This window comes from Rhinolophus ferrumequinum, chromosome 24 (genome assembly GCF_004115265.2).
Source record: "Rhinolophus ferrumequinum isolate MPI-CBG mRhiFer1 chromosome 24, mRhiFer1_v1.p, whole genome shotgun sequence".
NCBI lineage: Eukaryota > Metazoa > Chordata > Mammalia > Chiroptera > Rhinolophidae > Rhinolophus > Rhinolophus ferrumequinum.
The window spans coordinates 43,646,378-43,659,275 of NC_046307.1; the positions used below are offsets into that span (position 1 = coordinate 43,646,378).

The window sequence follows — 12,898 nt, forward strand, 5'->3', positions numbered from 1 at the left end:
GAATGTGGTGTATCACATTGATTGATTTGCAGATGTTGAACCATCCCTAGGATAAATCCCACTTGGTCATGGTGTATGATTCCTTTAATATATTGTTGAATTTGGCTTGCTAATATTTTGTTGAGAATTTTTGCATCTGTGTTCATCAGGGATGTTGACCTGTAATTTCCTTTTCTTCATGGTGTCCTTGTCTGGCTTTGGTAGCAGGTTTATGTTGGCCTCGTAAAATGAGTTTGCAAGTACTCTTCAATTTTGGAAGAATTTGAGAAGAATTGGTACTAGTTCTTCTTTAAATATTTGATAAAGTTTACCCCTGAAGCCATCTGGTCCTGGACCTTTCTTTGTTCGGAGATTTTTTTTTATTACTGATTCAGTCTCTTACCTGCTATTGGTCTGTTCAGATTTCCTATTTCTTCCTGATTCATTCTTAATAGGTTGTATGTTTCTAGGAGTTTATCCTTTTTTTTTAGGTTATTCAATTTGATGGTGTATAATTGTTCATGGTAGTCTCTTGTGAGTATTTGTATTTCTGTGGTATTCAGTGTAATGTCTCCTCTTTCATTTCTGATTTTATTTGAGTCTTCTCTCTTATCCTTAGTCTTGCTAAAGGTTGGTCAATTTTGTTTATCTTTTCAAAAAACCTGCTTTTAGTTCCATTGATTTTTCCTATCCTCGTCCATGGGTGGTTGTCTGAATCGATGTTCTATGGGGGGGACGACAACTGAAAACCCTTACTCTGCCACTTTGCTGACGTCCCCAAACACGTCCTTCGTTTCAGGTGACACTGCTGGAATGTGGAGACTTGGGGACTGGTCTCTGGTGGTCTGGCTTCCAATGAAAGCCCCCCAGCAGTGGTTCTCAGACCTGGTGCACAGCCACGTCCCTTCCAGGACTTGTGAAAGCACACATCTGCTGGGCCCCTCCCCAGGAGGTGCTGACTGGTCTGAAACACGGACCTTGTAACAAGTTCCCAGACAACGCTGCAGCTGTGGCCCCCAGCCCACACTTTGTCTGTTAGATGGGGGGCCTGAACCCCGCACTGCGTCCAAGTCTACACAGCAGCGTGCCCAGCTGGCCCTCTCCGTATCCCGCGAGGCCCAGCACGCTTGAGGTCTGGGAGAAGAACCAGCCGCTCCCATTGCAGCCGTGGTCCCCACAGGATGGCAGCCTCTGTCCTGACAGGCTGCGCTGGAGCCTGGGTCCCTGTCAGCCCCAGGTTCCAGGCTGAGTGCCTGCCGCTTATCTCGTGGCTGCCATCCACGTGGGGAGGGTCCTTCCTGGCCCTTGGGGTCACTGCTGGACAGGAGCCATCAGTGGGTCTGGGTGCTGCTGCCTGGAAAGACCCATTGACGACCGGCCGGTGTTGTGTCGTCCTCGTTACACTGGGTCACGTGTGAAGAAAGGCAGGAGGCCTGAGGTTGCATCTTGTTCTCTCCATGTGACCTGTGACCGTGAGGGGTCCTGGCCTTCGTGGGGCTCCAGCCTCCCCACTGTAAGCTATGTGGGGACCGTGCTCGGTGCTCTGGGGTCCTCCCCGGCCTGGGCCCACCTGCAGGGACGGCCTCTCCACTGTGCTGGGGCTCCCACAGCAGCTTCTTGCTTCAGGATAAAAATGGCAGTCTTGGCACAGCCTCCACCTGTCGCGTGTGTGCCCGGTGCTGTGTCTGAGTGCGTGAGGTCCCCGGGCCCGGCTGGAAGAGCAGTGTTCCCGACCAGGAGGAGGTAGCTGTGTGGGCCGCCTGACACAACTCTGCAGTCACTCACTCGGGCAGAATGTGGCGTCCCCGCCCCACAGTGCACCCACCTCCCGCAGGCGGCCATGTGTGCGGCCCCCGCTGGAACACCCGGGCCCTGCATCTGAGGCCCTGAGACGGGCGGCTTCTTCCTCCTGCGTCTGCTCCACGTGCTCGCCCTCCCAGCCAGACCGCAACCTCTCCCACCGGGGTGGGGGGTCATTGAGGGTCCGTGACAGCCCTTCAGGGGCACCACCCACGGTCACCCTGGCCTCCCGCTCAGTCTGAGCCCCTGGTAAGGACCACCCCTGCAGGGTCCTCGTCATCCTGTGTGCAGGGTGCCGGCGTGGCGACCACTGACTTCCTTGTTCTCCTCCCCGGCGAGGGGTCAGGCAGGGCCACCTGGAGGGAGCACCGCCTGAGTGCCCTCAGTGCTCCGTGCAGGGTCGAGCCTGCGTGAAAGGGCACCTGTGTGCCTCTGCAGGGTGTGCCCTGCTGCCCCCCTCACCCCCACCCTCGGTCACTCTACCTATGCGTGCTGGGAGGGACCACCCCACAGCAGTCCCTGGTCGGCACCCGGCGTGTAAGGGAGGAGGTGCCTGGGGCTGACACAGCCTGGCAGGACTTTCCAGAGGGGTCAGTGTGGGACCTGGTGGGGGGGGCGGGGCCCTGTCGGGATCCCATGATGCCCAGAGACTTGTCGGGGTGTCGAGCAGACACAGCAGCAGTTTGGAGGGCAACCCTGCCTTGTGGTCGCTGTCCCTTCCCTGTCTCCCCTCTCCTGGCAGCAGCTGTGGACATGTGTGTTGCCGTTTCTTCTGTTTTTCTATCCCTGGCACATTTTCCTGGAATGACAGGGAGGGAAGAATCCAGGCTTTCAGGATGGCCCTGTGTGGGCACACTGCTGGGTGCCCTGGGGCAGAGGTCAGGCCAGGCATTTGGTGCCCCCATGTCTTACTCTGTCCATCCCCACCCTCGCTTAAAAAACAGAATTCCCTGCTCTTGGAGCCTTGCGTTATGGCCGCTTGTGTGGCCAAGCCACAGTGGCATGCGTCTGTCTCCTTGAGTGGCACCAGGTGTCCTGTGTCCCTCTTGGCAGGAGCCCCTCTCTGTCCTTCCCAGGACAGTCCTCCCAGACTGGGGATTTGCCCTGAGGGACGTCGTTAACGCCACTGCCTGTGCTTTCTCAGCCATGTGGCCATTCTGCTGTTGTCCCCCACCCTGTCCCTTCCCCAGCCTAGAGCCCTCTGCTCTCTTAGGATCTCAGACACGGAAGGCTGACATGTGGCGTCCCACTTGGCTGCCCTTGGGGACAGTGTGACAGGTTGTCTGATGGTGTTCAGTGATGACAAGCTTCCAGTTCCTTTTAGGTGGCAGAACTGTCCCTCTTTCTCCCTAATTTGTCCTCCAGAGTGCAAGAGTGCATACATTGCAAAGCTGCTTTTCCATTGAAGTGTGACACCCGCACAGATGCACGCATCGCGAGCGAGGGTACAGGCGTGGTGACGTGCCGCACAGTGAACAGAGGCAGCGTTCTCAGCCCCCTGCGGTTCCTTGTGACCTGCAGATGGGACTTCTTTGTACTTCAGTATTTCGATAAGGTAGCTCCTCACTCTCTAGAAGCTTCTTTCTTTGTGGCTAAGCAACTTGGTATGGTGTCCCCCGCTGCCATGACCTCGTTAGGACACTGTAGTTGGTCAGTGTCGGCCTTCTGCCGGGGACCTGGGACCCAGCACAGCTTCTGCCCTGGCCTGGCCACGTGAGCCGAGCCGCTGCTGCTCTGGCCCCACTCCCTGGGTTGCGTTTCTCCTAAGAGTTGCTCTAAGGCAGGGCTCTCAGGGGAATGCCAGTAGCGCTCCATTCCAAGAGCAGTGTTGACTGTGCTCTGAGCCCGGCTTCTCCCGATGTCCTGACTCTCGGGGTCTCAGCCTCTGAGTGGCCTCCACATTGGCGATCCTTCCAAGCCCTGCGTCAGGTGGGATCTGCAAAGCGCTTTCTGCATTTCTTCCACGTCGATGGCTGGGAATGGTGGACAGAACAGGATGAGGCATCTTGGGTTGGCACCTGCCTATTCACCAAAGTGTGCTGTAAGTTGGCTGGCTAGTTGTACATCAGCCTGTCTCTGCGCCCCATTGCTCAGCTGTGTCCTGGCAGAATCCATGGCAAGGTGTTGCACAGTCATCAGTGTGGCACCCTGGCCCAGGCGCCTGGAGCCCGCCGCCAGTCTGGGGTCACCTGCTCCGCGCTGAGCCCTGCCCTGCTGACAGGCCCCAGGTGGTTTCAGGTTTGTGCCGTCACGCTGAAGCTGGAGCAGTGTGTACGAACGAGCCTGTGCGTGCAGGCCTGCGTCAGGGGACACAAGCGTTCGACTTCAGGGAAATCCAAGTTCTCTTCCGAAGGGTGGACTAGCTTTTCTTCCCACCATCAGTGTAGAAAAGATAGAGTTGATTTGCATCCTTCACAACTCTTATTATTGCCAGAATTTTGTTCATTTCTGCTAATCAAATGGATGCAAGTAGCTTCTCGTGGTGGGCTCGATTTGCATTTTCCCAGTGACTAATAATGTTGATACCATTTCCGGTCTGTGTGTCCTTTTCTGGGGAATGTCTGTCTGTGTCTCCTCCCCTTGTTTCTGTCACATCATCTATTTTTTCTCCTGGTTCTCCTGGTTCTCCAGGCACGAACCGCGGAGAAAGCTGTAGATTTCTGCCTTCTTCCCCTCCGCCCTGGCCTGACGAGGGAGGGGGGTATCTTCTTTGGGGAACCTCCAGGCAGCACAGGTGTACATTCTGGGTGCTCTCAGAGTGTGGTGAGGGGTCACCAGGCCTGGAGCACCCTGTCCTGGGCACTGCCGCTGGGGGTGTGTGACGACAACCCACAAACCTGGGCCTCGGTTTCTTCCTTTATAAGAAAACCCATCTGCTGCACGAAAGGCGACATGGCCACAGTGTGGGGCCTTCAGCGGGGCGCCGACCTCCCTCGCTGTGTGGGTCCCGGAGGGCCCGCCCCTCGTAGGTCACCCCCAGCACAGAGCTGTGCGCTCTGCCCTCGTGCTGCCCGGGCTGCTCCATCTCAGAGGACTTGTGCGCCTGCCAGTCAGCCAGAGGGGGCTTCCGGCCGGCTGGCTGGCCCTGTGGTGTCGGTCTCATCATCTGTGTGCAAATGTCTGTGCACTGCCAGCTCGCCGGCGGTAGTGAATTTACAGACATTCCGTGGTGGCCCCCTCAGGTCCAGGGTGGGTGTCCCCTTTGCCTCCTCTCCCGGCCTTTCTCCAAACATCACCTGCTGCCCACAAGGATGGCCTCCGCAGTGCCTGGTGAGGTGCCGTGCCCATCAGGCACCCAGCTGCCCGTTTCCTGAGCTGAGGGGAGGCTGAGGCATGTGACCAAGGACCCGTGCGACACCCAGATCCGTGGAGCAGCCCTAAGGGGCTGCTTGGGATTGGGGTTGTGGCTTGGTGTTGTAGGTGTGATTTCAGAAGCCTCCTTCGTTGCAGTTACGACTGTGTCCTCCTCCTGGCCTGCCCGTATTTCCCTGTCCGTGACTTCGGGAACGTCAGCTCACGCTCACTTCCAGTGAGCACGCGGCCTCCCTGGTACAGCGGGTTTCATGCAGGGAGCAAACACACTCGGTGGTCGGGGTTGGCTGGCCTGTAGTTGTGACAGAGACCTTCAGGCTGGACGCTGTGACCTCACAGAAGGGCCTCGAGAGAAGTGGCCATGAGCGTCCCATCTGTGTGCCCACCGTCCTGCCGCTCGGGGAAGGGACAGGGTTCCCAGGCCGATGGGCTGTGTCTGGTGCCCTCCTGGAGTCGGGGCTTTATCATCTTGGCGCCAGGCCACGTGGGTCGCTGCCTGGGGACCAAGTGCGCGGTGTCTCTGCACAGAGGCTTCTCTCCCCACGCGGCGTTCATGGTAGTGGTCGAGTGGGCGGGACCTTCCCATGTCTGTCTGCAGGCGGGGGAGGGAAAGGTGTCTGCCTGGATCCTGGAGTCCTGTTTGGTGGCCCGTGGTCGGGAAGTCGGGACTTCTCTGGGTGTTGGCCTCTTCATCACTTCCTCCAGAACGAGAGGAGGGGGGTGCTTTCCTGCTCCCCATCCAGGGTGCCAAATCCCCAGCCCCTGTCTCCACCCACAGCTACCTCCACGGTCGCTTTCCAGCCGCGAGTTAGGGGATATACTTTGTGGGTGTCATGTTTCCCAGCTGCCCCTCAGTTCCCTTCTCCAAACAGTGGGAATTCCGGGCTACCCCAGGTTCCAGCTCCTGTTTTCCAGCCCTGCCCTTGCCCCGCTGTCCGTGAGGGCGGCAGAGATGGGGGAGGAGCAGCCCACTGACTCCGCTTTCTGTGTTGCCTTGAAGGCTCAGCTGTCAGAGGCGCTGGAGGAGCTGGGAAGCCAGAAGCAGAGAGCAGACATGGTAAGTCCCTGAGATGCATGCCCTGCTGCCGGTCCGGTCTCTGGGGCCAAAGGGAAGCCAGGTTGGGGGTGTCTTAGTTCCCGGGCCCCGGGCAGAAGTTCTGTCCCCACCGTGACTTAGGCTGTGGCGCAGTGTGTGGGTCCCTGACAGCCATGGTCCTTCTTGTCGTCAGAAACACGGGTGGAATTAGGGTGTGGGGTTTGGAACCTACGTTCTGGCTCCCTAGGGACAGATTGCTGCTTGCTGCGAGGTGGGGACAGTGGCATGCTCACTGCCCGAGGTCAGGACCTGTCCCCCACGGGCCTGTGCTGTCATGAGATGTCACCCGCACAGTGTCCAGGCTGAGGGTCTTCCGGCTATGTGGATGTGCTGAGGGGCAGGTTTGCTTCAGCTTCTGTGTGGGCCTGTCTTGCTGTGCTTTCTCCTGGGACGGCATCAGCGGGGCTCGGGCAGGCGTGGGCACGTGTGGGCAGGTGAGGGCCGGCGTGGGCACATGCGGGCAGGTGAGGGCAGGTGTGGGCACATGAGGGTAGGTGAGGGCCGGTGTGGGCACATGTGGGCAGGTGTGGGCAGGTGAGGGCAGGCGTGGGCACATGAGGGCAGGTGTGGGCAGGCGTGGGCACATGTGGGCAGGTGAGGGCAGGTGAGGGCAGGCGTGGGCACATGAGGGCAGGTGAGGGCAGGCGTGGGCAGGTGAGGGCAGACGTGGGCAGGTGAGGGCAGATGTGGGCAGGTGAGGGCGGGCATGGGCACATGTGGGCAGGCGTGGGCACGTGTGGGCAGGTGAGGGCAGATGTGGGCAGGTGAGGGCAGGTGTGGGCACATGTGGGCAGGTGAGGGCAGGTGAGGGCGGGCGTGGGCGGGCACGGGCAGGTGTTCCTAGCCTGGGCACTGACTCCTGTGTCAAGAGGCTGCCTCACCACCCTGTGGGCGCAGATGGTTTGCTTCTGAAGTCCGTTTGTCGTATGCAGACTGGGAGCCGCCCCACGCTGCTCCACTCCTGGGTCTGGTCTCTGAGAACAGGAATACTCTAGGGAATGCTTGCGTGTGCTTCCCCAGACCCCACGCCAGCCACTTTGGGGGTCCCAGGACAGCACTGTCGTTGGCGTTGGGATGTGCTCCGGGATCTGCGACATGGGTCCGAGTTCCTGTTTCGGTGTCAGCACTTGTCAATCCCCTGACCTTGAGCAGGTCGTCTGGCCTTCGCCTGCAAGTAGGCATGCCCTCCAAGTTGAAATGACGTGTCCGTGCATTTGCTTTACCCGTGTTAGCCGCCCCCACAGCCTTGCTGTCCACCACCACGTACTGGAGGGCGGGGCTGGCTGGACCAGAAGTTGGCACACAGGGGTGGGGGGTGGAGATGGGACCAGAGATGAAGCCCAGGCGCCAGCACCTAGGAGCCCACGTTTGGCTGTGCTCAGAGCCCCTGGCGGGTGGGAGGTGAGTGGATCGTCATGGTGACGGATGGTCAGACTGAAGGCAGACGCAGATTGGGTAGAAAGCATAGGGTGAGGGCTCAGGGTGTTGTCGGAGTCATGGGGATGGGAAGATTGGGGAGTGCGAGTTTGGAGGGGAAGGGGGTCTGAGACACTGTGGATGTTGGGTGCTGGGGTCTGGAGCTCCAGAGTCAAGGCCAGGGAAGCATCCTGAGGACCCCGCGTCCTCAGGAGGGAGGGCAGGTACCGAGAGACAGAGCCTGCGGCGGGAGCCCTGTCAGACTCCAGCATCCACACATTGACCTGGACGGGGTGGGGGCGGCGGCCAGGTGTCAGGGACTACAGGAGAGGGCAGTGCCACCCACAGAGACCGCTGTGTCACCCCTGTAACAGGAGCTGTGAGAGGAGCAGAGAGTCCGGTGGACCTGGTGATGGCATTTCATCCACGGTCCTGGGGCGGCAGGAAAGCGCGAAGGGCCCCCAAGGTCTTTGCACACGTGAAGCGAGTCTGCATGAGGTGTTGGGGGACAGAGGGGTGATGTGTACCCCTGGGAATAGTCCAGTAGAGCGGGAAGAGATGGTGCTGTAGGGACCGGGCAGTTTGGGGGGACAGAGAGGGCTGAAAGCAGAGGGTCCCTCAGGCCAAGTGGGAGGAAGGTATGGGTGAGGTCACCCAGGCAGCTGGGGCGCCGGAGGGGGGAGGGCAACGTGCCTGTCCTTCCCTGTGGGTTGAAGGCCGGGCAGGTCACTGCCATTGGGCTCAGGTCACCCGTTAGCTAGGTGTGTGTGACAGAGGGGAGTGGGGTACCGAGATGCTTGGCTAAGCGGAGGAAGAAAACAGGCTATAAGACAGGATTACAGCAGGGTGCTGGGGGGTGGGGGGGCCACCTGTATGTCAGCCATGCTCGTCTTCAGGCTGTAGGACGTGCCTGTGGGTGGGTCTGACTGCAGAGAGCATTCCGCTGATTGGTCTGAAGGAGAAGGTGGTACCTGCCATTCACTGGCAGGCCAGAGACCCAGTGGATGGCCTCCACCCTCAGCCAGGGCGTCAGAAGGGCTGGGGCCCCTCGGGCACTGACAGCTGTGCCTGCCGTGGGTGGCGGGGGGAGCGCTGTAAACGGGGAGGTAGTCAGGGGCCTGAGGGCCATCCTGGCGTCTTGCCTGCCTGGTTTCCCCTCATCCACTGGCCAGTCGGGCTCCTAAATAGGGGACCTGTTTCTCATTGACTTTGGGGAAGCCCGGGAGTGTGTGTGTGTGGCGGGGGGGGGTGTTCCTTGGAGATTCATGCATCCGTTTGAAGAAGCCATGGGGAGACCCTCGTGTTCGTGTGTGCACACACATGGCTTCCTTGGTACTGACCTGAATAGAAACGTGCCCGGGGCCGTGTTCCCATGATGGACACGAGACAGGAGGAATTACAGAAGAAGTCACACTAAGGACGTGCCAGGGCTGGCATCGGGCTGAGCAGTTAGCACGTCACCCCACGCCGTGCGCCCGTCGCCCCCAGCTGTCTGCTTACCCAGCAGCTAGGAGGCTGCGGGGCTGGCGCTTTGGCCCTGGGGTTTGCAGAAGGACAGACCGCTAACCCCACCTAGTCCCTTCTCGGGGAACAGGAAGGGTAGGCTGCCAGTACTCAGCCCTTGAGCGCTCTGGCCTGTTCTGCAGAGACCACTGCACCCATGTCATTGTGGGGTACAGGGGGACAAGGGGCTACAGGGTGGCGGCCTTCCCACCCGTGTTTTTTCTTATTTTTGACCCACATAGTTTCTGTTACTTGTGTAAAGCTCCCGGGAGCTTTAAAATACTGTTTTCTGGTGCCTCTTCTAGATGAATTAAATTGGAATTTGTTGATGGGGGAGGGAAACAGAGGTATTATTTGCTTCTCCCAGGCGGCGTGGAGAGCTGTCTGTGGACCTGGCGCCCTAACCTGCCCCGAGACCAAGCTGCTCCAGGCAGAGCTTTGTATGAAATGGGCCTTGTCCCGGTGACGCTGCGCCTGCAGGGCTGGGCAGGAGCACAGGGTCTGGCTCTTCCTGGAGATGATTCGTGGCCACGTTTGTAGATGCCTGAGGCCCTGGTGCACACGAGGGGACGTCCTCGGCCACCCTGTAAATGTGAGTGGCCCTGGTGCACACGAGGGGACGCCCTCGGCCACGTCTGTAAATGTGGGCAGCCCTGGTGCACACGAGGGGACGCCCTCGGCCACGCCTGTAAATGTGGGCGGCCCTGGTGCACACGAGGGGACGCCCTCGGCCACACCTGTAAATGTGGGCGGCCCTGGTGCACACGAGGGGACGTCCTCGGCCACCCTGTAAATGTGGGTGGCCCTGGTGCACACGAGGGGACGCCCTCGGCCACGTCTGTAAATGTGGGCAGCCCTGGTGCACACGAGGGGACGCCCTCGGCCACGCCTGTAAATGTGGGTGGCCCTGGTGCACACGAGGGGACGCCCTCGGCCACACCTGTAAATGTGGGCGGCCCTGGTGCACACGAGGGGACGCCCTCGGCCACACCTGTAAATGTGGGCGGCCCTGGTGCACACAAGCATCTGTTCTCCCTCCAAACCCTCCCTCGTCTGGCGGTGTCTTCTGAGGCCTCCCGAGGAGATAAAGGCCAAGCCAGTTGGTGCAGGGGGTGGGGGTCTGGAGCCCGAGAGAGCTGTGTTTAACTCCCCAGGGACTGGGATCCCAGTGAAACATATTCGATTTGGGTGGGGGAAGTCCTGCTATGCTGGTAACCCCTGAGTTGGAGTAAGATTGGGAGGAAGCAGTGGTCAGCCCCGGCCTTGCTGTGTGGTCGGCCCACCCATCCCGGTGACAGCCTTCCGATGGGTGCCCCAGGGGTGTCTCTGCTCCTGGGAGAGTGGGGCTTGGGTGGCCTCTGAGTTCAGGGGCCGCTGACGCGTCCTCATGCCTCTGTCTGGTCGGCTGGGCACAGAGAACCTGTACCACCTCTCCCAGCCCTCCATTCCCCCACCTGTTGTTTTCAAAGTCAGTTCGATATTTAGGAAAGGAGAGGAAAAAGACAGAAAAAGTTAAACATCTTTAGCTAATTACAGATGTCAAGACGTAGGCAGTTTGACTTCTTATTAATTAGCAAACCCAAGGTAATTAGTAAGCATAAGCACGATTCACGCCTTTTCTTTTAATGCAGTTAACACCACAAGGAAAGAGGTCCGGACCGTCGTTGAGTAGTTAACATATGTCACCCAAATTAGATATGGCGGCAGCGCTGCAGAAATCAGTGTTTTATTGTAACGACAAAAAGTCCTACGGTGTTTTGTATGCTTCAGGGAGTGAGAATAGAAGATTTTCTTCTGATTTAAGAGGAATTACACCTTCACAACTCCGTGTAATTAAATCGTCGTCCTCCTTGAGTCCCTTTTTTCTTAATGGTTCCATTGTCATCCCCTCCTGGCCTCCCAAGGGAGCCCTGCCGAAGGCCAACCTGGGCAGGGCTATACCAGACCAGGGCGAAGTGGAACAGCAGGGCCTGGCAGACCACTTCCCGTCGCTCTTCCTTCTGTGCCCCAGCTCTAAATGGGCAGGGTGACGTGGCCACGCAGGTGAGGCCCAATGAATGACTGTTCTTTACAGATGGAGTCTACGGTCTGACAGCAGTCCAGCAAGGCAGGTCCCGTTGTCCCGTCACAGAAGAGGGCTGGGTCCCCTAGGGGCCTGTCTCGCCCGGGAGCATGCAGTCCTCTGGGCCTTCTTCCACGTGGCCTGTCCCAGCTCAGGCTTTCATCCGAAAGCACCAGCAGCACCTGTGCTGGCTCTGAGGGGCTCCTGCTGGTGAGCCCCCTGCGAGGGCCGTGCACACCCCGGGGTGCCCTGTTGCCGCTTCTGCCATTTTGAGGGCCAGCAAACTCTCACAGGGAGGCGTGTGAGTTTCCGTTGTTTGATGCTGGCAGCATCGCCCATCTGTGCCACCTGCCTGCAGATCTGGCCTCGTCACAGTGTGCCAGTGTGGCCAGCTGTCTTCCAGTAAATTAGCAAAAGAACCTCCTGGTTCTGTGACTGATCGCAACTTGTGTCACCAGGATCCATCTTGCCATGGGGCCAAGCACCAGGCTGGAAGAACATCTGCCACAACCAGAGAATTGGACCTCAAGGCATGGTGTGTTGGTAAAGGCTCGAGGGAGGAGGTGACTGACCGCTGGGACCAAGAGGAGGGGTTCTCTGGAGGCTGGAAAGATGGTTTCTTAGTCTGGGAAATAAATTTCTAATGGTGTAATTTCTGGCCCTCAATTGCAGAAAGGTCTCCCGCCACAAAGGAGAGAGAGCTGCCCAGGCAGGAGGAAACTTAAGTGTGTCTGCCTGGACGACCGCATTGGCCGTTTAAGTTGTCCGAGGTTGTGATGCCCGATCGGCGTGGCCTTTCTGTTTGCTCTCTCGGCACTTTCTTAGCTGTCTTCGTTTTCTCTCCCACGTGAACTTTGGAGTTAGCTTGTCGGGTCTCGTGCAGAAATCCCATTGCAGTTGGCAGTTTGCAGAGTAACATGGTAAAGTGGCCCTCAGCATAGTGACTTCCTGGCCGCAGAGGCATGCATCTCTACGAATGGGTCTCCTGTCACGTCCTTCACTTGGGTTGCCATTTTCCTCCAGTTAGACTTGCACGCGTCTTGTGAGGTTTATTGCTGGGTGTTTTATCGTTTGCCCCTCACTCGCTGCTTTTCCTCTGGCTGCCAGCTCCAGGTTCACCATGAGGTCCAGGGAAGGTACAGGAGCAGTGGGCACTTCCGACTTGGACAGTGAAGCCCCCAGTGGCCTCACAACCAAACCGAAGGAGAGTGAGAGTTAGTCTTAACAGCCACAAAATAGAAATGGGTTAATTTATCTTTGGGATTGTGGGAGAATCCCAGACAGGAGAAATCCTGTACACCCGCCCTCCTGGCCCCTGCCAGCTCTGAGCACTGACCGTTTCATATCATGCGAACTTCTTGTGTCTCAGCAGTGACCCTCTGTGGCTCAGCTCTCAGCTCCCAGTTCTCACCGTGCGCCTGGAGGGAGTCTGCTACTTTACTGTCCGATCCACAGCATGGTCCCCAGTCACCGTGAACGCCCCTGTCCTTGCGTTTGCCTCGCACGTGTGTCCAGGTGGAGCTGGAGCAGACGTCCTGCCTCGGTGCTCCCGGGCTTTGAGCATCCTCGGCTCCCTGCCACCAGGGTCTACTCTGCCACTGCTTCCCTGTGGAGAGGACCAGGCCCCGTGCCAGGCACACCTCTGCTGCCCTGGGGTGGAGAATTGCATGGTCACTGCATCTCCTTGCTCGTCTGTGCCCCGTGACTGGGAAACATGGGACGTGTGTTTC

General features: G+C 58.6%; 1 protein-coding gene across 5 annotated transcripts in view; it reads left to right on the top strand.

Moving 5' to 3' along the window:
* Positions 1-12,898, top strand: part of MAD1L1 (mitotic arrest deficient 1 like 1) — a 284,873-nt gene that overhangs the window by 168,547 nt on the left and 103,428 nt on the right. For all 5 annotated transcript variants that reach the window (XM_033096269.1, XM_033096268.1, XM_033096270.1 and 2 more), the window contains exon 13: positions 6,092-6,148. In XM_033096269.1, coding sequence (XP_032952160.1) covers positions 6,092-6,148 — 57 coding nt within the window. The remainder of the gene's footprint in view (positions 1-6,091; positions 6,149-12,898) is intronic.